This window comes from Rhodamnia argentea, chromosome 4 (assembly GCF_020921035.1).
Source record: "Rhodamnia argentea isolate NSW1041297 chromosome 4, ASM2092103v1, whole genome shotgun sequence".
Lineage (NCBI taxonomy): Eukaryota > Viridiplantae > Streptophyta > Magnoliopsida > Myrtales > Myrtaceae > Rhodamnia > Rhodamnia argentea.
In genome coordinates, this window is record NC_063153.1 from 28,710,429 (window position 1) to 28,735,080 (window position 24,652).

The following is a 24,652-nucleotide window of genomic DNA, read 5'->3' on the forward strand; positions in this document are numbered from 1 at the left end:
CCGTTAAATCCCTTCGTTGCATATGATTTTCGATTGAAACGCATGAACTACGCCTCCGGAGATACGTGTATAGGTTTTTATTTACTTCCGCTGCATTTATATTTTATTTGCCTATGCATGTTACGCAAATCCCAACAGGGTCTTCCTAGAAGAAGGACAATTGAATGGAACTTTCGCAATACGATCATTCAGAAAACGAATTGATTTTAAGAATTTACAACTTTTGAAAAAGTTGCGGGAAAAGCTGTGCGACATCAATGGGTACATAGAGGGGGGAAATAGACAAGAAACGGTGGGGAAGACTCCTGAAAGTACGGTGTCTGCGTCCAAGACACTTCCAAGTGGTGATCTCATTGACCAGAAGGGAAATAGCAAGAAGAAGACCTCAAGGTAATTTCTTACTAGGTTGTGGCCTCCTTATAATAAACGAAGAAAATGGGGATGAGCAAATTGCAAGAGTGATCAAAATCAAACCAAAAGAAGGGGAGGTAGACAAATGAAGAGAAGTGTTGTGCTTGTGCTTGGGTGGTGAAGCCCAGAGGCAGAGCCAGAGCCAGAGCCAACGTGCGCGTTGCAATTTGCTATCATTGGATAAGAAGTGACGCCGCGATGAACAACCTGTGGCGAAGGATCGGCAAAAGGAAGAGCAGCAGTAAATCGTCGTCAGACAAAAATGCGACTCAGGACAAGCTGGTTTTGTTCGGGAAGACCCAAAAAAAGTTCGATTTGGAGGATCTTTTGAGGGCCTCTGCGGAGGTGTTGGGGGGAGGGATGGCCGGCAAGACTTACAAGGCTGGCCTGAAGAGCGAGCTCAACACGGTGGTTGTGGTGAAGAGGCTCAAGGATGTGGTCTTGTCGGCAGAGGATTTCTGGTACGCGGTCGAAGCTTTGGGAGCGATGGACCACGAGAACCTGCTCCCTCTGAGGGGTTACTACTACAGCAAAGACGAGAAGTTGCTCTTGTACGATTACATGCCCCTGGGAAGCTTGTCGGACCAATTGCATAGATACAGGGAATCGGGCCGGACTTCCCTGAGCTGGGAAGCCAGGCTTTCCATTGCCCTGGGAGCTGCCCGGGCCATCGAGCACCTGCACGCCCATGATATCCCCCACGGGAAAATCAAGTCATCCAACGTCCTCATCTTTCTGTACTACAAGGCCCGGGTCTCCGATTATGGCCTTGTGCCCCTCACAAGGTCTGCCCTGAGGGGTGGGACCCACCCAACAATGGCAGAGGACGTGTACAGCTTCGGGGTATTACTTCTGGAGCTCCTGACCGGGAAGCTGCCCAGACAGCTCCGCCTATCGGAGGAAGGTGTAGATCTTCCTGCGTGGGTCCAGTCAGTTGCTCGTGAGGAGTGGACTGCTCAAGTTCTTGATGTGGAGCTGCCCACGATACATGACGACGTCGTCCAGGGGATGATTGAGCTCTTGGACGTGGCGATCAGATGTGTATCCTCGAATCCGAATGGGCGCCCTTGGATGTCCGACGTACGGAAAAAGATCGAGGAGCTGTGTAGCCATGGCGGACAGCAAGATGGGGACTCACAGTCCGACAAGGTCATTGAAGGGACCGACTGCGAGTCCCCATCTTCTTTGCTTGTTGCCAGTCCAGAGGAAGACAGAGACTCGCAGCTTGACCCATTCAGCAAAATGAACAATGATTTGTATACTAGGTGAGTTGATTTAGAGTCTAGCACAAAAGCTTCGCTGCCTAACTACATGACTGCGTTTAGCAACATAATATCTGAGGAAGTCAATGTCAAACTAAGGAAGATGAGTGGGGAAGGAGGGATAGAAGAAACACGCGAGTTTTGCATCTTTGATGCAATTAAGAACAGTAAGAGCGTTTCAGGTCATTGATTACTCGTGTAGTAGGAAGAACTAAATAGGGTCACCTACCTACCTACTAATAATCTTTCATGCAATAAGAGAAGGCAAAGTTACGTGTAACAATCCACAAAAAAGAAATGTGTCAATCGTCTTGGATACATCCAACTGGCATGACTTCTGTTCTCGATGTGGGTGCTACTCTAGCTCTTTCAAGATGCTTGACTTGAAGAAATTTGATTTAATCTTGGTGAGCGATGGCTTTACCCAGTAGATATTTTTCGCAGGAAACCACCAGATGGCATTCTGGAAGTTTCTGGAAGAGTTTATGGTACGTTTTTTAAATGTTCTATATCGGTCTCTTGATAATTTGGAAGTGTCACATTGGCAGGGTACCATATTCTACCTACTTTATTTTGCTTTAGTGTTCTGGTTTCATTGAGCTGGTATTTATGGCCTCTACTTTTTGTATGCTATGATTTACCTTCTCTTGGGACAAAGGTACTTCAACAATAGTAGAAGTAACAGGAACCCTCTTTGGTTTGGCAAGAAACAGTTTAGTTAATGATATACTTATGCTAAAGCATTCGTGGCATAATGTTACCATAGTAATTTTGCAGAAGCATTTGTGTTTTTTTCTTCTTGGTGCAAAATGGGGCTCCACAAAAATCAAGGATGGATAAGAAACGACCCGTTTCCTGCAGAACCAGAGTAATATCTGACTGGAGGTCTACTGAGCTGACTTCATTGGCCTCTGGCAACAAACAGTGATTAGCAGGCAACCTTGCATAAGCATTACTTACCTAATAAATTGTTTCGTGTGCCCTTGCAGTCACTTTTGATAAAATTTGCCTGCCAAGTAATTTTGAGATACAAATGGATGCTATTTGATTTGAAAGGCTGGAAAGCCTAGAAAGCCTAGGAGTAGAAAGAAGTATTCTTACATGGAGCTAACTGCTAGAAGAACTTTCTGTGATTGCTACCTTGTTAATCACAAAGGCTCTTGCGAGTGCTACAGTCTAGTCATAAATGCATATTTCACCGTAGGCCATGAGCAATCAATAGGTTTATCTGCAAAAGATCCTCATGAGGTGCTTATCCTTCAAGTTCAGGGACCATTCATTAGTTGATTCATCACTTCTCTGGAAATTCCAATTGACGGTCGCCTGGGTCGTGCGACATCAGGCGTCACGCTGCATCTCTATGGAAATGATTTGCATTATATGGGTTTCCTACCTTACAAGAAACTTTCCTAGTTACTCTTTTCTGGAAGTTTATGAGTTCATTTCTTCGGTTTCATTTCTAAACAACTTTTGACAGCGTAGCAAGTCATCATACGCAAGGAAGCTATCTTGCATGGGTACTTAATTTCACCTCTAGAAGTAAATCGATTGCATATTCTATCAAGTTTATAATGACCCCAAAGGAAGACACACTCGATGATAGATGTCTCCTGTAAGCTTCATCTATATTTGTGCGATAATCTTATGCACATACTAATTTACATATGTGGATGTGGATGCAGTGTTTGAATACTGTCTTACTACAGATTGGTCCTTTTTTGGCCAAATTACCAAGGACTCGTTAAAAGATGAAGAATATGAGTCTTGCATGAGAGGCATAGTTGCAAAAATCCAAGACCAATTTCCTGCTGCCTCTTTCATGGTGCTCAATTTTGGAGAGCAAGAAAACCAAAGCCAAATGGCTAAAGTGTTGTCTGAATATGATATTACTGTCGTGGAACTCCCTCAAAATTTTGGAGGTTGCCCCATACCGAGAGTGGAGATTATCCATAACTTCTTGAGATATGCCGATGAATGGTTGTCATCTGATACGAGAAAGAACGTGCTGTTGATGGATTGCGAAAGGGGTGCATGGCCGGTTTTGGCATTCATGTTGGCTTCTCTTTTATTATATAGGAAGAAGCAGGATGGGGAGCAGAAAACACTTGACATGATTTACAAGAAAGCGCCTCGTGAACTCTTGCAGCTGACGTCGACCCTGAATCCATTGCCTTCCCAGCTGAGATACCTGCACTATGTTTCCACATGGAACGCTGGTTCTGATAGGCCTCCACCAGATAAAGCACTTGTGATAAAAAGTGTTAAACTAAGTTTCATTCCTCATTTGGATGCTGAAGGGGGTTGTCGTCCTATTGTTAAGATAATAGGACGGGACCCCTCTATTGTTGCTGATCAAACTCCCAAAGTTCTGTTCTCAACACACGGGAGTGACTATGTGAGGCATTACAAACAGGTAATTCTGATTTTGTTGGTAATTTGTATAATCTCAAACAGGTAAACCCTTTATGTGTTTGCCAGGTGTGATTCCATTTGCTCTCCCGTGTATTGGTTGGCTTGTAGTACCGAACTTTTTCACCTCAGACGTTTGTAAAACCTTGCTGGATTTGTGGATAGGAGCTGCAGGCAGTCACAGTTATCTTAGTGTTGTGAACGTCTTAGTAACGGAGTTCTCACTTTGTAAATCTGTTACATTGTTAAAATCAAGCTGCAAAAGATCGTTGTTGCACTGTTTTACATATCACATTCTGTAAAAATGTCAAGTATGCCGCATTTGAGAACTTGCCTAAGTTCCTCTTTGCAAAATGATGCATTCATTCTACTATTTAGATGTGTAGTCAAATGTAACTTTAGCATATGACTTCAGTGCGACAACTAGAGAGTCTCATATTGAGTCTATAATTATCATACATGCTACGTTCTTTTGTTTTTCTTTCTGGGAATAGCGTTTTGCTTCATAGTACTGACTACTTCTCTGAGGAATGCAAGATTATAAGAAAATATATATTCCCTCTTGAGCACCAATTTTTATCCCACTTGCCTCATCCACCAATCCATTTTATTCTGCGAGCTCACCCATTCACCGTTGATGTTTAAGCAAAACATATAGCTATCATGCTAGTTCACTATTTTAATTGTGCCTTTTTGCAAGTGCAGGCAGATGGCGAAACGGTTAAATTGGACATCCATTGTATTGTTCAAGGCGATGTTGTGCTTGAGTGTGTGAGTTTGGATGCTGACCTTAAATATGGAGAATCAAGGTTTCGTGCCATGTTTAATACCGCATTCATATCGGACAGTGTTCTGAAGCTTGAGTTTGAGGATATGGATGTCCTGTGGGATCGCCAGGACCAATATCCTAAGGAATTTATGGCAGAGGTACTGGTTCGACGTCAAACTAATCAACTGTTATTTGACCCTTCCTTTAACCCACAAAAGCAGTGCGTGATTCTTATCCGTTTATGAGCAGATTGATTTCTTGCAAGTGGATGTTGCTACTTCGCTCATAATGATTGCACCCGAGGAGCTCCCCACTGAAGGGCGAGCTGTCCACTCTATAACACTGTCCGATGCCAATACAAGTCCTTACGAGAATGAAGTTCCAGAACTGCCAGTACTGTCCAATATTGAGTCCGCAGCGACTTTGCCTCCAGTGCCACCTTCGATGTCAGAAAGTTCGGTTCATTCATCTCTTGAGGGATCTTTCGTAAGTTCTGAATTAGCCTCAAAATCACCCTGTACTTCACCAAGTTTCGAGTTGGATCAACAGTGTGGCATGACCGTGGAAGGGAATGGTCAGTCATCCTCACTGTCCAATCTCACAGGTTCATTTTCTTCTTCCTCTGTACAATCCCTGACATCCTCGTTGGCTTTCACATCATGATTTCATAGTCCTCATGTCACTATCGGCTGGTTATCCGCTAGTCTTTAACTAGCTCTGAGCTAAAGGAACTCTAACTTTGACATCGCCACCACGAATTTGCAATCGAAGACACATTGCAGACAGCTGTCATTCCAACTTATTTTATCATCATTGAGCAGGATAAAAAGGGTCCCATTTGCTCCCCTTCATCATGCCCCTTCTCCGAACTTGCTTGTTTCAGGAACTCTTCCATCATCCATTGTGAACAATTCACCTCAAGCTTCTTCAATTTTATGTTGGGCATAAATTTTGTGAAATTTTAAAACGTAAAAATATGCTGGCTCATGAACATTGACTAAACTGTCTTTACGTGAGGATTTTCTCAAATCTATTCATTCAAACTTCGATCCCACTGTCCAGCTATATCATCTCCTAAAGATGTTAACCAGTCAGTTAGAGGTAAAAGAGCAGGCAGATCGCTTCTCGATGAGTTTAGTGTTCTGGTCAGTGCTACCATGCGATGCTTCCACAATAAGTACCAGAGAATCTTCTCTCTTGTTTTTGGCTGTTAATGGTTGAGACTCTATGGAACCATTACACAGCACTCTTTAGACAACATTTCATGAAATTGTTTTAGGATTTCCTATGATCCAAAAGTTTTCTCTAGTAAGTCCAACTTGTAGTCTAGCTTATCTGCCCATGTATAGTGGATATTGTTGAAATTGTGGTGACAAACTCATTTTGTAATTGGCAAATGACTTGAGCAATTATTGGCCATGCCATGACCTATTACTGCATATGTTATTGACTACATGATTTGTGCATCTTCATGGCATTAGTTCACATTCTTTTTTCAAAGTTTCTTACTAACTATTGTTAAGTAAAGTTAACGAACCTGCGAGATATTTTTTACAACAAGGGAATTGCTGCAATGGGACTTGATAACATTCTCTTCCTGAACAGCATAATCCTGCTAATGCTACCTGTAATCCAATTTCTGTAAAAATCAGTTTTAGGTAAATATCATAATGCTTGTTTTGCTGCTATGGCCAAGATTCTCTTATGGACTTTCTGGCGTAACGTCTGTTGAAAAGCAGGTGAGAACGTTCAATTTCACGAGTGCAAAGGAGAAATATCAGCTGGAACAATAACCAACTTGGAGATAACTTCTGGTAGGGACTGTGCATCCTCGTCAGCTGCTAGTAGTGGCAGTATGGAGGGACTTGTCCATAATTCAGTACAAACCCCTGAAATGACAATGCTGCAAGAAGAAAAACCTTGCCAGCTTGATGGTGTGACATCATCGGGCTCTATGTCATCTAGATATGACTATGACGTTTTTTTGAGTTTCAGAGGACCTGATACTCGTTCGGGCATTACGGATTTCTTGTATACATGCTTAATAGCTGCTGGAATCCACACATACAGAGATGATAAAGAGCTGTCAATTGGAGAAGAGATCAGTCCTGAATTACTCAAGGCGATCAACCATTCAAAAATTTCAATTCCCATCTTTTCCAAGGGCTATGCCTTTAGTAAATGGTGTCTTAATGAGTTGGTCCAAATGGTGGAGTGTAGGAAATCAAGGAGACAGAAGATCATGCCCATTTTTTATGATGTTACTCCCTCTGAGGTTCGTCATCAAACCGGGTCTTATGGAGATGCCTTTGTTTCTCACGAGAAGCAATTTGACGATAAGGTTATCAGCAAGTGGAAGGCTTCTCTCGAGGAGGTTAGCAACCTAAAAGGGTGGGACATTGATTCAATGACCATAAGGTACCTTGTTTTGTGGTTTCTACTTTCCGGATTCATCTTGGCTTCTATGTAATGTTCAAAGTACCTCTTTCTTCATACTTCTAGTTCCTTCTCTTTTTTGTTTTCACAATATAAGGCGTGAAGGAGAACTTGTGAAACTTATTGTCCAGAAGGTCTTAGCTGAGTTGAAAAGGGCTCATCTGCTGGTGACCGACTGCTTGGTTGGCGTTGAACATCATGTGAAGGAAATCAACAAAATGGTATGTGGTGATTCGGAGGACCCTCAAATTGTTGGAATTTGTTGTAATATTCATTCTAGAGTTAGATCCACAATTAGTGGGCTGATTGATGGAATATCACAAATTCCATGATTAGTGGGCTAGTTAATGGGATTTCATATTTTGAGGGATTTGATTGTCACATTGTTAGGGATTTTATTGTACGTGATTGATTCTCCTATTAATATAAATACGGGATGATGCTCTAAAAAAGATCATCAATCCATTCCAAAAACTTCTTTCTTTTGCATAAAATTCTACATGGTATCAGAGCTAGTTTTCTGGTTCCCATCTTAAACTCCTCCATTGTTGTACCATCACCACATCTTTCACTACATCTCTTTGCCGAAGCCTACAACTCTCTTAGTTGATCTCTCTTTTATTTTTTGGCCTAACCTCGGCCTAAATAGAGGTCACTTTTATGATTTAATCAGATCATAACCTTTTTTTTCTTCCATCTCGAGTTATTGTCATTTAGCAGTGATGTCGGAAAATTCTGGTGATAAGGTCGATTCTCTTACTTCTGAAATCGGGCGGAAATATGAAAAAATTCTCTTCCCCGCCGGTTCGGTTCAGTTTGATGGCCTTAATTACCTACTTTGGTCCCAATCTATGATGATCGGTATTGCATCGGGAGAATGTACTGGTTTTATCACAGGGGAGAAACCAAGACCTACTACTCCTCCGACGGCCCTCTCGAGATGGTTGGCTGAAGATGCCTCTGTAAAGGCATTTCTTTTGAATCATATGACTGATGGTATTCGTAAACAATATGTTTTTATGCAGACAGCACGGGATATTTGGGTATCAATTAAGGATACCTATTTCGAGACAGGAAATGATGTTCAGATTTATGAATTGATGAAGAAGATCCGGGAACTTCGACGGGGAGGTATGTCCGTTAGTGTTTATTTTTCAGAACTACGTACTTTGTGTCGGGAGCTGGAGGTGTATGATGACACTTATGAGGGACTTGCTGCGGATGTCGTTGTTCGACTTCAACAAAAAGAAGATAAGAAACGTGTATATCAATTTCTTATGGGTTTGAATCCGGAATTTGATATCGTGCGTCAAAATATTTTGCAAAAAGATCCTCTTCCTACCCTTCAGCAGGCCTATGCCTTGGTCCATAAGGAAGATAACCGGCAGCGCTTATATTCTATAGCTCCTACTCCCGCTCCCGATCGTTCGGCTCTTATCATGTCTTCCACGTTGAGATCCTCTCAAGTTCATCTCCCGCGATCAACAGATAAGTCATCTATTCGCTGTGATTATTGTGGTAAACCTTATCATATTAGAGAGCAGTGCTGGAAACTTCATGGAAAACCACCAGGAATCGGCAAGGGCAAAGGCGTGAATAAGGGTCGTTCACAAGCTCATGAAGCCGAGGTGGTTGGGCTAGCTAGTTCCGAGTCCGCAAGTCCTAGTGATATTGGGAATTTTGTCACCAAAGAGGAGATACAACAAATTATCAAGGATATGATTAATCTGAAGGGTCCTAATTCCTCTCATGTGGCATCTAGTGCATCCGCCATTTCTTCTACTATTCATCCTTTTTCAGGTATATCTTCCCATTCATCTCCTTGGATCATAGATTCGGGAGCTTCTGATCACATGACGGGATGTTCGGGTCAATTTGAATCATATAAACCATGTTCCGGACATGACAAAGTTAGGATAGCCGATGGATCTTTTTCTCCTATATCGGGAAAAGGATCAATTTCTTGCACTCCATCCTTGATATTATCTTCGGTTCTTCATGTTCCTAAATTTCCAAATCAATTACTTTCAATTAGTAGTCTTACTCGAGATCTCAATTGCAAAGTAATCTTTTATCCTACATATTGTGTCTTTCGGGACTTGGTGACGGGGGTGAAGATTGGCGGTGGTAGTGTACGTGATGGACTTTCTCGGCTAGATGGATTACCGGCAGCACCTATCCAGGCTAGCACCGCAGATTCCAATTCGGCTGCTATTTCTTCTCTGCGACAATGGCATCGACGTTTGGGGCATCCACCACTTCATACTCTCTATTCATGTTTTCCTAGTTTAAAGAATCAAGTTAAAGATCATCGTTTTTTTCGTGATACTTGTGCTTATTCTAAGCAGACTAGAACTATTTATCCAGAGTCAAATAATAGAAGTCTCGTTTCATTTGATTTGGTTCATTCTGATATTTGGGGTCCTTCTCCCGTTAAATGCATTACTGGGTATGATTGGTTTGTGACCTTTATTGATGATTATAGTAGAGCAACTTGGGTCTTTTTACTTAAACATAAAAGTGATGTTTTCGAGGCTTTCAAAACCTTTTTCAAAATAATTCAGACCCAGTTTAATGCTACCATTAAAGCTCTTCGAACGGATAATGGTAGAGAATATTGTGCCTCTTCCTTTCAATTTTTTTTACGAGAGCATGGCATTCTCCACCAAACTAGTTGTGTGGATACCCCCGCACAAAATGGTGTGGCAGAGCGAAAGAATAGACATCTTCTTGAAGTTGCACGTTCTCTTTTATTTCAAATGCATGTCCCACCATTCTATTGGAGTGAAGCTGTTCTTACAGCTGCGTACTTAATTAATCGTATGCCATCCAGGGTTTTGCAAAATAAAAGCCCAATTTATGTGTTGACTGGGAAAAATACATTTATCCTCCCACCAAAAATCTTTGGATCTGTTTGTTTTGTCGGAGATCATCGGGTGAAAAGTAAATTGTCTCCTAGGAGTCTTAAGTGCATTTTCTTAGGTTATTCATCTTCCCAAAAAGGTTATAGGTGTTATCATCCATCCACTCGTAAGTTTTATGTCTCCAAAGATGTTATCTTTAATGAGTCTCAAGCTTTTTTTGATAATCCACTCTCCGAGATATCTAGTTCGACATTTATTGAACCATTCCCCGAGCTCTCGGTGCCATTATCAACAGAGCAGACAGAGGAGCCTATTGTGAATCAAAGTGTAACCCTAGAAGAGGTCTCACCTATTCAAAGAGATTATTCACATGTTTATTCTCGTAAACAGGCTGCGATGCCCGGTAATCCTCCCGGTGAGTCTTCACAGGCAATACCAGAATCCAATACAACACCGCCGGAGCCTAGTCCTATCGATGATAACAATATTGAGGATGAAACAACTCCAATTGCTCTCCGTAAAGGTAAACGGTCTTGTGTTGGTAAGCCTCGGTATCCTATCGATGAATATACTTCCTATTCTGTTCTTTCTCCATCATATTCGTCGTTCATTTCTTCTTTAGACTCTGTGTCTATTCCTAACACTTGGCGGATTGCTATTCAACAAAAAAAATGGAAAGATGCCATGTTAGAGGAAATGGAGGCTTTGAAGAAAAATCAAACTTGGAATTTGGTGCCCCTCCCTCCCGGGAAGAAAACAGTGGGGTGCAAATGGGTCTATGCGGTTAAGCAAAATGTTGATGGAACTGTGGATAGATATAAGGCTCGACTAGTGGCCCGGGGATTCACTCAAACTGCAGGTGTTGATTATCAAGAAACGTTTGCCCCCGTAGCAAAGATGAATACAGTAAGGATTCTTATATCATGTGCCGCAAGTTATGGATGGGACCTTCAACAATTGGACGTGAAGAATGCATTTCTTCACGGAGAACTTGATGAGGAGGTGTACATGGACATTCCACCAGGTTTTGTAGATAGCACTACTGTTGGAAAGGTTTGTCATCTCAAACGTTCTCTATATGGGCTTAAACAATCACCTCGGGCTTGGTTTGGCGGGTTCACTAAAGCTATGCGAGCTCGGGGATACACCCAGAGTAATGCTGATCACACCTTGTTCATTCGCCGTAGTGGTTCTCTCTCAACTTTCTTAATTGTTTATGTGGATGACATTGTGGTGACTGGTAATGATAGCAGTGAAATCGTTAGATTGAAGAATGCATTGGGAAAGGAATTTGAGATTAAAGATCTTGGAAAACTGCGATATTTTCTTGGAATTGAAGTAGCTCGCTCCTTACATGGGATCTTTCTATGTCGGCGTAAGTACATACTTGATCTTCTATCTCGGACAGGAATGCTTGGATGTAAACCCGTTGATACTCCACTTGATTCAAACGCGAAGATTCGGGCCAAGACAGGGGAGCCGATAGATCGTGAAAGATATCAAAGACTTGTTGGAAAGCTCATCTATCTTTCTCATACACGTCCCGATATTGCCTATGCAATCGGTCTTGTAAGTCAATTCATGCATGATCCGTATACTACTCATATGGATGTTGTGACTCGAATTCTTCGTTACTTGAAAGGTACACCGGGTAAAGGTATATTGTTTCGGAACCATGGTCATTTAAAGGTTGAGGCATTTAGCGATGCAGACTGGGCTAGTAGTGTGGATGACAGGCGATCTACTTCAGGTTATTGTTCTTATGTTGGAGGTAACCTAGTTACTTGGCGAAGCAAAAAGCAAGACGTTGTTGCCGGATCAAGTGCAGAGGCTGAATTCCGCTCTATGGCTCAAGGCATGTGTGAATTATTATGGGTTCAGAAACTTTTGGATGATATGGGATTCCAAGTTCAGAAGCCATTAATGATTTACTCCGATAGTAAATCTGCTATCGGTATTTCGCATAATCCTGTCCAGCATGATAGGACTAAGCATGTGGAAATTGACCGACACTTCATCAAGGAAAAGCTTGATACAGGAGAATTTTGTACTCCATTTGTTCAATCCTCGAAACAGACCCGAGATATATTCACTAAGGCGGTGAGCAAACGAGTATTTGATTATCATGTGTCCAAGTTGGGCATGTGCAACATCCATGCGCCAACTTGAGGGGGGGTGTTGTAATATTCATTCTAGAGTTAGATCCACAATTAGTGGGCTGATTGATGGAATATCACAAATTCCATGATTAGTGGGCTAGTTAATGGGATTTCATATTTTGAGGGATTTGATTGTCACATTGTTAGGGATTTTATTGTACGTGATTGATTCTCCTATTAATATAAATACGGGATGATGCTCTAAAAAAGATCATCAATCCATTCCAAAAACTTCTTTCTTTTGCATAAAATTCTACAGAATTCATGGTATGGGGGGTGTAGGAAAGACTACTCTCGCCAAAATCATATACAACCAGCTATCACATTGTTTTGAAGATTGTTGCTTTCTTTCTAATGTCGGAGAAACTTCACAGCTAAAGGGCATTGAGTCTTTGCAAAATCAACTAATCTCCGACATTCTAAAAAAAAAGTGGTCAAAGATCAGCAATGCTGAGGAAGGAATGAAGATAATAAAAGAAAGGTTATGTGGTAAAAAGGTTCTGGTGTTACTTGATGATGTTGATCAAACGAACCATTGGGATGCATTGATAGGAAAACCTGCATGGTTCGGTTTAGGAAGTAGGGTTATCATAACTAGTAGAAACAAGGATATTGTCGATGTTCCCGAGGTTTGTTATTCATATGAGCTTCTGAGCATGAACTTCAACCAATCTCTTCAACTTTTTTGCAAACATGCTTTTGGAAAGGATTACCCTTCGGACGATTATGTTGCTTTCTCCACAGAAGTGGTCAAAAGTACCGGAGGTCTTCCTCTTGCTCTTGAGGCTATAGGTAAACTACTTCCATGCAGAAGCAAAGATGTTTGGGATGTGATATTGAGGAAGTTGAAACATGTTCCTCTCAATGAAGTAAAAAGAAAGTTGAGAATAAGTTACGATGCCTTGGATGATAGGCAAAAGCATATCTTTCTTGATATTGCTTGCCTTTTCACTGGATTTGATCCAAGGATAGTGCTCCGCTCGTGGAAAGATTCCAATCTTTTCCCGGAGGAAGGTCTCGAGGTCCTTCAGAAAATGTCCTTGATAAAGATCGGCGAAGACAATAAGTTATGGATGCACGATCAGCTAAGAGGCCTTGCTAGAGACATTGTACGTCGAGAATGTAATGATGAACGAGAAAAACAGACTCAGCTGTGGAACCATGAGGAAGGTTTGGAAATGGTGATGGAAACGAAGGTAAAGTTGCATTTCAATTACATTATCCCCATCAAGCTGGCAAATTTCATACATTTTCCCTATGACTGTTTGCCCTATAACATTTAAGGGAAGTTTTTTCTTATCTCATTATTGCTTTTATAACTTGTTTTTTGGTTATAGCGTTTTTCATGTTCGGAAAGACGATTATACTTGTTCAATATTATATACTTGCCCTTTTGTTTTACTGTTGCAGGGAATAAAAAATTTGAAGCTCTTTGGCGAAAGTTTGACCCTCAGTTGCTGCACCATTTTGCGAGCGAAGAAGTTGAGAGGCCGTCTAGTCTAAGATACCCTGAAGAGAGGGTTTTCCAGGAACATTGGCCTTCAAATGATTTCCCAGCCAATCTACAAAACAATATGGTTATGCTTTCCAAGTTGAGATGGCTTTCGTGGCATCATTTTCCCCTGGAAGTTAAGATCACCAGATTTCCCATGATGAACATAGTCATTCTGCATTTGGGGGACTGCCCTAATCTAATCGATGTTCAAAGCATTGAAGGCTTGGCGAGTCTCAGAACTTTGAAGCTCATAGAAATTCCACTATTGGAGAGGTTACCTAATCTATCAAACTTGAAGAAGCTCAATGAATTGCATTTGGGGCACTGCCATAATCTAATCGACATCAAAAGCATTGACGATTTGGGGAATCTCAGAACTTTGAAGCTCATAGAAATTCCACAACTGAAGAGATTACCTGAACTGTCAAACTTGAAGAAGCTCACTAAACTTCACTTGCGGTACTGTCATGGTCTAACTGAAATTAAAAGTTTTGAGGGTTTGGAGAATTTGATGATGTTAACGTTGGATGAACTTCCTCTACTTGGGGGGTTGCCCAACTTATCAAGCTTGGAGAAGCTTACACAACTTGATGTACGACGATGTCGTAATCTTGTGAAGATTCAAGGAAGATTGGAGTCATTGGAGTACTTGTGTATACAAGGATGCAGATCTTTAGATGAGGTGCTTGATCCAGCTTCGAGTTTCAAGAAACTAAAATCTTTGCGAATACATGATTGCAAGAAGTTGCATCTTGACAGTATATGGGTCTCGAAATTCGAAATATCTGATAGAGTATATGAAAATTCAACATGTAAGGTACTGAGTAAGATAGGAATTTGTGTTTGTCAGCTAGGTAGACAGTTCTTTTTGCCATCCCTTCCATATTGAACACAAGCAGACATACAATGTACACATTGTATCTAAACAGAGTTGATCATGTCATCTTCTTGTCATTACAATCTGTGTCCAAAACAAGAGATGATTAGGTCATCCTCTCGTCATACATTAAGTGGAGATTCCCGAATACAATAGATCGAAATCAACCTCTCTTGTCGACACTTGATAAAATCGAACAGCGTCCTGAGAGATCGAGCCGATGGTTGTCTCAGTGCTTTGCGACTACCGAGTGGATTGACCATTTCGATGTCTCCAAGTGGAAGACTCGCTGATCTTCCAGAGCTTACGACACACGCCTTGTACTGTAAGGACATTCTCTAGTTACATTTTGGCGATATTACGGGTGGAGACAAACTTTTAAGCAAGACTTTCATATGCTGCTCACTAAAGATCAGTCGATACAATGTAAACCTTCGTTACGATGTATCGGCTTTCATCAAACGACATATTACAACTACCCCTCGAAGAATGCTTATCCCGATCCTTTTACGACAGCACTGGCTCTTGTCACGGGGACAGTTGCCATACGTTTACTTATATGCTATGACTATTCCCACGTAATGCCTCTTCCAATCTGCACGATATCTTTGGTCAAACTTTGGTCAACATTTGGTCAACCCTAGGACAACTGTTTGATTTATGAAATATAAAGGAAAACTTGAGGTGTCGACATAGTTTGCTCAAATCGTTCCGACAGTTGAGATTCCGTTCTTTTGATCACACGGCCAGGATAAAGTGGCGAGCTTTCCTACCCTCGAGATAATATGACGCTCCATTATTTTGCGATTTTTATCAACTTAGTATTAAATAATGCTTTGATATTGGAAAATTACGGTATACATTACATTTCACTCTCACTCTCCACATCAGTGAAGATCCTAGGTGCTTTCAATTGTTGAAGTACACGTTAAAAAAAATGATTCTATATCGGGGATTTGATGTGGTGTAGAGAAATAAATATAAGCTAGTTCACATGTAACTCGGTGATTTAAACTTTTGAGTAAAGGTGAGTCGAATTGACTATAATAAACGGTTAATACAACAAAAAACCTCAAACTGGTACATTTATGGCAAATTTATCCCATACTAATTTTGAATCACCAAAACCCTCATACCGGTACACCTATGACAATTTTATCCCAAATTAATGTTAGATTACCAAAAACTTCATACCAGTACACCTGTACCAAACTTACTTCAAACTAATTTTGAGTCACGAAAGATTCTAAACTAGTACATGTGTGACACATTTACCTTATACTAGAATTTTTAAATTAAATTGTCAAGTCAACTGACTTATCGCTATGGTCGTCCAGTTCAACAAAGTTACAGTCAAATTTGACTAAAGCTAATAGAGGGTTGATATATCATGCGTGTATTAGTTTATGCTTCTTGGTGACCCAAGAGTTAGTTTTGGGTTAATCTATCACACATATACTAATTTGGAGTTTTTGGCTATGTAAAAATTAATATAAAGTAAATTTATCACATGACTAGTTTTGAATTTTTTGTGATATTAATCTTAATAAATAGGCTCGAATTCAGACTTCCTCTAGATGATTTCCTCAAACGAAAGTCTCGGGCTTTTGAACTTCGCATCGCTACAACAATAATATGCTAGAGAAAACAATCAACTCGTGAAAGCTGGCTCAGTCCTTTCCTCTAGCCCGAACTAGTCGGATCCTTCATGCCAATATTCAATTTGAATTGGGCTCGAGCATGTCTCCCGGACCGGACTTCAAAAGATCGAAAAGTCCAATTGAACTCATGACACATTTTAAAAAACCCAAAAACTCCTTGAAGAACCTCAAATAGTGGTGGCCACGGGCCGGTTTGGGCCGGCAACCAGCTTGGAACCGGCCCGGGTCAAACCCGTAATCGGCCCGTTTGCCGGTTCCAAACCGAAACTAGCCCGTCCCATATGGGCCAGTTACGGGTCCATGTATAGATGAACCGGCTTTATAGCCGTTTGAAATAAAATAAAATAAAAAATTGTGGGGAAACGGCTCTTTACCCGACCGTTGCCTTGCAACGGTCATTTTTCTCCCACCCCTTTTTTGGTTTTATTTTTTCTTTTTAAGTTAATTTATTAATTCTATCCAAACTATTATAAATACCCATTTTCATTTTTCATTTTTTCTCATAATTTCTCTCAATCCACTCAATTCTATCAATTTTCTGAACCCGATTTCCACTCAATTCTCTTAAAAAAGGCAAGTGGAAGCAGAGCTAGCGACAGAGAAAAGAGTTTGATGGGGGAATCCAATTATCCTCACGATCCTCGTGATTTTGCATATTGGGGAGATGATATTGATGATATCAACATTGTTCTCAACGTCAAGCACGTCCCAATGCAAGAAATTCTTCATCCTCCTATCGGTATCGAAGAAATGTCAACAACAAAGGAGTCGAAACGGGAGGTCACATTTGACACATGAGAACACTTCACGAAGAAACATTTAGGCGCAAACAAGTATCGGGTAAATGTAAATATTGTGAGGTAACATACAAATTCACAGGTGGAGGCGGCTATGGAACATTTAAGCAACATTTGAGGTTGAAACATCCGACGCAAGCGGGGATCGATACTAGCCAATGACAAATTTCAGGGTATGCCAATCCTAACACTCATCTTTTATTTCAATTCTGTAACAAAGTTTACAAGGAAGAATTAGTTAGATGTGTTGCCGTTGAACTTTTATTTTTAAATTTTGGTGAAAATTTTGGTATTAATCATTTTATACAAATTACATATACTCCATAAGCAAAACCTGTTTCGAGAAATATGCTTAAATGCTAACTTTTTGATCTTTTTAAAGAGGAAAAGAAGTTTTAAATTTTTTTTATGAATTTTAATTGGCCTGTGTATATAGGTAGCGACATTTGGAGTGATCCTTGGCAAATTCATTCTTATATCGGTATTACATGTCATTGGATAGATGATGATTGTAACATTCAAAAAAGAGTTATTGCATTTCGAGTTTTGATGATAGGCATACGTCAAATAATATTTATAGAATAATTATGCAAGTTTTAGAAGAATATTTTTTGCTTAATAAAATTTTTTCAGTTGATTTTGATAATGCTGCGGCAAATACCGCTTCAATTCTTGAGTTAGAAAAGATTTGTAAACCCGCTTTTGGTGGCCAATTTTTTCACGTTAGATGTGTTTGCCATGTTTTAAATTTATGTGTACAAGATAGTTTAAAATTTTTTGATGTTTTTCTCAACCCAATAAAAATAGCAGTTCAATTTTTATGAAAACATCCCTAAATTATGAAAGAATGGGGTAGATTTTGTAAAGCAAATAGAAGAAAACCAAAAAGATTTTCAAGAGATATTCTAACTTGTTGGAATTCTACGTATGAGTTGCTTTATCAATCTTTTGCATATAAAGATTCATTATGTACATTTATTTCTACTAATGTTTCTCAAATTAATTTGTTCCCACAAGAATGGAATATTTGCAAAAAAAATTTAGATTTTTTAAAAGTTTTTAGTGATGCAACTTATTCTTTATCCGGTGTTTATTATCCTACTACGCATTTATTTTTAATAGAGTGTATTAACATTGATGGTGTTTTTGAAGAAAATGAAAAAGATTATCAATTAGGTCGGACTATTATAGCAATGCGAACAAAATGATTGCATTATTATACCGAAATTCCTCTTGTTTACTTGGTTGCTTCTATTTTCGATCCACATATCAAATTAGATGGTTTGGGTGATTATTTGACTACGTATTAAGAATGTTTACATTTGATTGAAATGGTAAATGCTAGAGCTATACAATTATTGGTTAAAAACACAATATGAGAATTATATAATGAATTTTGTAGTAAATATAATTTAGGTGATAGTAGATCTTCCCAACCTAGTGAGATACAAAGCGAGGACGTAGATAAAATTAGTAGAGGGCACAAACTTCTGATGAATATATAAAAAAGACAAAAGAGAGCAATAGGAAATATTTTTGAAATAGAGACCTATTTAACCATTTCTTTTGAGTTTGGTGAATCCGAAAGCGGCATGATTTTCTCAATTTTAGAGTGGTGGAAGAGGTATTCAACCCAATTCTCAATTCTCGCTCTCATCGCAAGACAGGTTTTAGCAACTCCTTGTTTAACAGTAACGGTTGAACAAACATTTAGTGCTGGAGGCAACATTTTGGACGACCAACGTTTAAGATTAGCTTCGGATTCGGTGGAGGCTCAAGTTTGTGTCGATGATTGGACAAAGCTCAATATCGACAACAAGAAATGGATCGCAGCAATGAAGCCGAATTTTTCGATGATGGAGATACCACCGCTATGGGTACCGGTACCGAAACAGGTAGCGACGATTGACGATAAGGTAAGTATGGGTTATCAAAGGTAAAAAAACTACATGACTTTGATTCTTCTATCCCCAAAAAGATATGTAGTCACTTAATGATAGTTCATTAAATTCAAGCCCCTTTCCCCTACCTTTTTTCCCCCAAATTTAATTACAATTTACAATTTGATTACAATTTGTATTTGATAATTTATTATTTCATAATTCCATAATTTATTATTTAAAAATTAAATTTAAAAAATGGAACCGGAACCGGAATCGGAATCGACGGTTCCATTTTCGATTTTGAACAGGAACCGAGCCTTGAACCGGCCCAGAGCTGCCGATTCAAAACCGAAACCGGAACTGCCCTTAAGGTTATAGTTCCGGTTCACCTATGGCCATGAGCTCGAACCGTCGGTTCATGAATCGGAACCAGCTAGTTCCGACCATTGGCCATCTGTTTGTCTGAAAGCATAATCGTAAAAAAAAATATATATTATGAAATTTACATGACGCGATCCTTCAATCAATCGATTGATTTTTGGAATTTAGAAAGTCGTAGGAAAAACCAAGTGGGATCAATGGGAAGTAGCGGAGAAGTAGAGTAGAAACCGTGTGTTTGTGGGTTTTGGGGGGGGGTTGGCGCTCCTAAAGTCCGCCGTCGGTGTCAACGCAAGGAACATCGCATCCAGGACAGCGATTTTGAAAGAACGGGGAGAAAGAGAAAAGTTTAATATTTACAATTGTGAAGGAGACAGAGAAGTCATGCGGTGCCGGCCATTGGTGTTTGAATGAAACTCTATCCTTGCTTTCACTAGAAATCATGTGTGTGACCCATTAAATCGTACGGAATAAATTCACATCACATTGTTCATCGGTGATGATTAAAAACTGTCACACCTGGATTTTAACTCACTTGAGACGTTTTCCCCCAAACCGTCCCATATCAAGCCTTACAGTTTTATTCTTTTGATCTACATGTCATATAACTTTAGAGTCCTATTTGAGCACACTTAACTTTAGAGTTCCAAAGCAAAGCTTGTCGTTAGGTCAAAAGGCACCTCCATGTTCCAAATTCTCTATCTCCCTATTCAATGCATAATTCGGTTCATTGCTGCCCTCTTAGCCATATTAGAAACTTGCTAGGAGGCGCTTCCTACAAGAAACCGCTTCTTGTCCAAACCTTCTAGCCCTAGTGACCACTTTTCATCACTTCTTATCCAGGCTTTCTAGCCCTGACGATCACTCCCCAAACCACACCTATTGGATAGGGCACTGCTTTGATACCATATTGCAACACCATGGGTTTAACTCACTCGAGGTATTTGCACCTTCTCAAGAGGTCACCCATCATGGAAGTGCTCCCACCTCAGCACATTTTACTTTGGAGTTTCAAAGCAAAACTTGTCATTGCGTCAAAAGGCAGCTACGTTAGTTAATTCCAATTTTATAATTTAGAATCGTCATCCCCTGTTCGGTGCGTAGTCTGATTCAATTCTGCCCCCTTCGCTATCCTAGAAGCTTGCTAGGGGTCGTTTCTTTTCCAGGTCCTCCGGCCCCGACTACCACTCTCTGCCCCCTTCAGACCAGCTGGTCACGAAAATAGCTTTCTTCATGAATTGCTTGTGAAAAATCAGGAACTTCAAAGCACATCATAACAAGTAAAATTTTCTGATGAGCACCAACAACGTCACAACATAGAGTACAAAAGGAAGACGACAAAAAAAGGACAAAAAACTAACTAAACGATATAGTAAAACACCAGCTCAAAGACATTCCATTTTTATAACTGCAAGATGATACTGCAGATAAACAACCGATAGCACTGGCCTTTGCACATGAGGACCCTCTCTCCTTCAACTGTTGCCATTGTGAACACCCGCTGCCAGCTTCACATTAACTTGAATCAATTAGAGAAACGAAAAAAAAAAAAAATAGCTAACTCGATTGTCCTCATTGACGATTTTACGAAGTTTTACGTGAAGACACGTTCGAGAGCTCAGGACGGTATATCTGTAATATATATCTGTGCGCTGGCTATGCTCATCGATACCAATTCTTTGTTATTCCACGCAAAACTAATCATAAACCATGATTGTTTTTCCATCACTCTGATTTTATGAACCACCCGCAATCTAAGCTCCAAGACTCTGTTTCTCTCTAATTTGGTCTTCATCATTTTGGCTGCATGTCCGGTAGTCCTATTTGCACAGTAACACAAATGTAGCTTAGGCTGTGTTTTTTCCCCGAAAAAATGAGCTTTTGGAGAACATTTTCTTTTTGTCACATTCCTCCTATGTCTTCCCGCCAAATCATGTTTTGGCCCCTAGGGGACGTGGACTTTAACGTGGCATAGTGCCACTGACCTCCTTGTGATAAACGATGAAAATGGGATGAGCAAATGATGAGAAGAACCAAACCAAAAAGAGGGGAAGAAGAATGAACAAGGCTGTTGTGCTTGGGTGGTGAACCAGAGCCATTTGCAATTTCCATTCATTGCGTAAGAAGTGGCACCGATGAACAACCTGTGGCGAAGGATCGGCATTAGGAAAAGCTGCAGTAACCTGGCGTCGTATCACAATGTGACTGACAACAAGCCGCAAGAGTCTGAGCCGGCAAGGAATGAGCTAATGTTGTTGGGGAACCTCGCGAAGAGGTTCGATTTGGATGATATGTTGAGGGCCAGTGCAGAGTCACTGGGGAGAGGTACTTTCGGGACGACTTACAATGTTGACCTGGGCGACTTCACCAAGGTGGTTGTGAAGAGGCTCAAGCCTGTGGTCTTGTCAGCCGAGTATTTCCAGGACAAGGTCGAAGCTTTGGGAGCGATGGAGCACGAGAACCTGCTCCCTTTGAGGGGTTACTACTACAGAAAAGACGAGATATGGCTCTTGTATGATTACATGCCCCAGGGAAGCTTGTTGGGCCAATTGCATCGATGCAGAGAAGGGGGAGGGAGTCCCCTGAACTGGGAAGTGAGACTATCGATTGCCCTCGGTGCTGCCCGGGCCATCGAGTACCTGCATGCACAACGCCGTCCCTATATCCATCACGGGAATATCAAGTCGTCCAACGTGCTCCTCACACAATCCTATGAGGCCCGGGTTTCCGATTATGGGCTCACCCCCCTGACAAGTCCTTCCCCCTTTCCAAGGCCAACCACAGTGACCAGGGCTGATCCGAGAATGGCGGATGTGTACGGCTTTGGGGTGTTACTTCTGGAGCTCCTGACTGGGAAGCTGCCCACCCATCCTTGCCAAATGGAGGAAGGAGTAGACCTTCCCGCGTGGGCCCTGTCCATTGCTCCTGAGGACCGGAATGTTGAAATTTTTGATGTGGAGCTCAGGAGGTATAACAACATTGAGGGGATGGTTGAGCTCTTGAAGGTGGCAACCAGTTGTCTATCCCCTAATTTGGGTAAGCGCCCTCGGATGTCTGAGGGTACGGAGGAAGATCAAGCAGCAGTGTAGCCCGGCGAGGAACAAGCTGGTGTTGTTGGGGAACCCCACAAAGAAGTTCGATTTGGAGGATGTTTTGAGGGCCAGTAAGCAGGAATTGGGGAAAGGCACATTGGGGACGACTTACAAGGCTGACCTGGAGGATGGCACAATCACGGTGATCTTGAAGATGCTCGAGAATGTGGTCTTGTCAGCTGAGGATTTCCGGGACAAGGTCGAAGCTATCAGTGCGATGGACCACGAGAACCTGCTCCCTCTGAGAGGCTACTTCTACAGCAAGGACATGAAGTTCCTCTTGTACGATTACATGCCCTGGGCAGCTTGTCGGACCGATTGCATCCATATAGTCGATGGAAAGGAACTCCCCTGAGCTGGGAAGTCAGGCTTTCGATTGGCCTTGGAGCTGCCCGGACCATCGAGCACCTGCACGCCCAGGATATCCAGCACGGGAACATCAACTCGTCCAAAGTACTCCTCATGCCGTCCTACGAGGTCCGGGTCTCCGGCTACGGCCTCGCCTTCTTCACAACGCCTGTCTCGGAGGGCAAAGCCGAACTGAGAATGGCTGATGTGTATGGCTTTGGGGAGTTGCTTCTGGAGCTCCTGACCGGGAAGCCGCGCACCCAAACTCTCCTCAAGGAGCAAGGTCAAGGTCTAGATCTTCCTAGGTGGGTCCAGGACGTTCTTCTAGATGAGAGGTTTGCTGATGTTTTTGATGCGGAGCTCGTGAGGTACCAGCACATTGAGGGAGGGATGGTTAAGCTGTTGGAGGTGGCGATCAGTTGTGTATCCCCGAATTTGTATGAGCGCCCTGGGATGTCTGAAGTGAGGAGGAAGATTGAGCAACTGTGTAGGCCTGGGGGACAGCGAGATGGGGACTCACAGCCTGACAAGGTCAGGGAAGGGAACAAGAGCAGATCTTGTCTGATGCAATTATACAGGGACTTGCAGCTCAACCAATTCAGCCAAGTGAACAACGATATGTATCCTCGGTGAGTTGATTTAGAGACAGGCAGAAAAGCTTCGTTTGCCTAACTACATCATGACCAGCAAGATAAGATCAATTTAATCTTTGCCAATGTTCCCCATAGACGAGTTAATTGCTGAGGAAGTCAATGTCACAATAAAGAGAGGAGTAGAAACATGTGAGTTTTCGCATCTCCGATGCAAATTAAAAACAGTAAGGAGTTTTAGGGTCATTCATTACTTGTATAGTAGGGAGAGCAAGTAAGAGTAACTACCTCCTAACAATCTTTCATGCAATAAGAGAAGGCTCCACCCAAAATAAATAAATCAATGACGCCAATCTTCCCCTAGCCCAAAGTTACGTCTACCAATCCACAAACAAGAAATGTGTCAATCGTCTTGGATATATCCAACTGGGATGACTTCCATTCTCGATCTGGGTGCTGCTCTAGCTCTTTCAAGATGCTTGACTTGAAGAAATTTGATTTAATCTTGGTGAGCGATGGCTTTACCCAATAGATACTTTTTGCAGGAAACCACCAGATGGGGTTCTAGAAGTTTCTGAAAGAGTTTATGGTACGTTTTTTAAATGTTCTTTCTTGATAATTTGGAAGTGTCACATTGGCAGGGTACCGTATTCTACCTACTTTATTTTGCTTTAGCGTTCTGGTTTCACTGAGCTGGTATTTATGGCCTCTACTTTTTGTATTCTGTGATTTACCTTCTCCTGGGACAAAGGTACTTCAACAATAGTAGAATTAACAGGAAGCCTCTTTGGTTTGGCAAGAAACAGTTTCGTTAATGATATGCTTCTGCTAAAGCATTCGTGGCATACTGTTACCATAGTAATTTTGTGGAAGCATTTGTGTTTTTTTCTTCTCGGTGCAAAATGGAGCTCCACAAAAATCAAGGATGGATGTCATAGTCATAGTCTAGGATAGGAAACAAATTGTTTCCTGCAGAAGCAGAGTAATACCTGACTGGAGGTCTACTGAGTTGAACTCATTGCCTCCTATACACAAACGGTGATGAGCAAGCCACCTTGGATAAGCATTACCTACCTAATAAATTGTTTGGTGTGCCCTTGCAGTCACTTTTGATTAACTTTGTCTACCAATTGTTATTAGTTCTGGCCACAATCCACAGCTCTTCTGTGGCAGCTGAGAGTCTACACAGGCATTACTTGACAAATCTATAGTGGCAAATGT

At 41.2% G+C, this 24,652-nt stretch overlaps 4 protein-coding genes across 4 annotated transcripts in view; all 4 read left to right on the plus strand.

The window, feature by feature from the left end:
* Positions 1 to 24,652, plus strand: part of LOC125314928 — a 93,252-nt gene that overhangs the window by 67,937 nt on the left and 663 nt on the right. The window lies entirely within an intron of this gene.
* LOC125314872 (probable inactive receptor kinase At1g48480) lies at positions 610 to 24,642 on the plus strand. The gene is made up of 5 exons (XM_048278126.1): positions 610 to 1,547; positions 23,426 to 23,470; positions 23,977 to 24,020; positions 24,073 to 24,182; positions 24,535 to 24,642. The coding sequence occupies exons 1-5, from the start codon at positions 610 to 612 to the stop codon at positions 24,640 to 24,642; spliced, it is 1,245 nt and encodes a 414-aa protein (XP_048134083.1).
* Positions 8,020 to 8,935, plus strand: LOC125314929. The gene is made up of 2 exons (XM_048278366.1): positions 8,020 to 8,418; positions 8,825 to 8,935. The coding sequence occupies exons 1-2, from the start codon at positions 8,139 to 8,141 to the stop codon at positions 8,881 to 8,883; spliced, it is 339 nt and encodes a 112-aa protein (XP_048134323.1). The 5' UTR covers positions 8,020 to 8,138; the 3' UTR covers positions 8,884 to 8,935.
* Positions 12,582 to 14,835, plus strand: LOC115755596 (disease resistance protein L6-like). The gene is made up of 2 exons (XM_030695056.2): positions 12,582 to 13,506; positions 13,721 to 14,835. The coding sequence occupies exons 1-2, from the start codon at positions 12,772 to 12,774 to the stop codon at positions 13,811 to 13,813; spliced, it is 828 nt and encodes a 275-aa protein (XP_030550916.2). The 5' UTR covers positions 12,582 to 12,771; the 3' UTR covers positions 13,814 to 14,835.

Excerpts from the sequence above, each read along its gene's own strand:
- LOC125314929 (XM_048278366.1), top strand. The coding sequence starts at position 8,139 with ATGATGATCGGTATTGCATCGGGAGAATGTACTGGTTTTATCACAGGG. Across the intron at positions 8,419-8,824 it reads CCGGGAACTTCGACGGGGAG|AGAGCAGTGCTGGAAACTTC; the intron begins GTATGTCCGTTA and ends TTATCATATTAG.
- LOC115755596 (XM_030695056.2), top strand. The coding sequence starts at position 12,772 with ATGAAGATAATAAAAGAAAGGTTATGTGGTAAAAAGGTTCTGGTGTTA. Across the intron at positions 13,507-13,720 it reads AAATGGTGATGGAAACGAAG|GGAATAAAAAATTTGAAGCT; the intron begins GTAAAGTTGCAT and ends TTACTGTTGCAG.
- LOC125314872 (XM_048278126.1), top strand. The coding sequence starts at position 610 with ATGAACAACCTGTGGCGAAGGATCGGCAAAAGGAAGAGCAGCAGTAAA. Across the intron at positions 23,471-23,976 it reads AACAACGATATGTATCCTCG|GAAACCACCAGATGGGGTTC; the intron begins GTGAGTTGATTT and ends TACTTTTTGCAG. Across the intron at positions 24,021-24,072 it reads AGTTTCTGAAAGAGTTTATG|GGTACCGTATTCTACCTACT; the intron begins GTACGTTTTTTA and ends TCACATTGGCAG.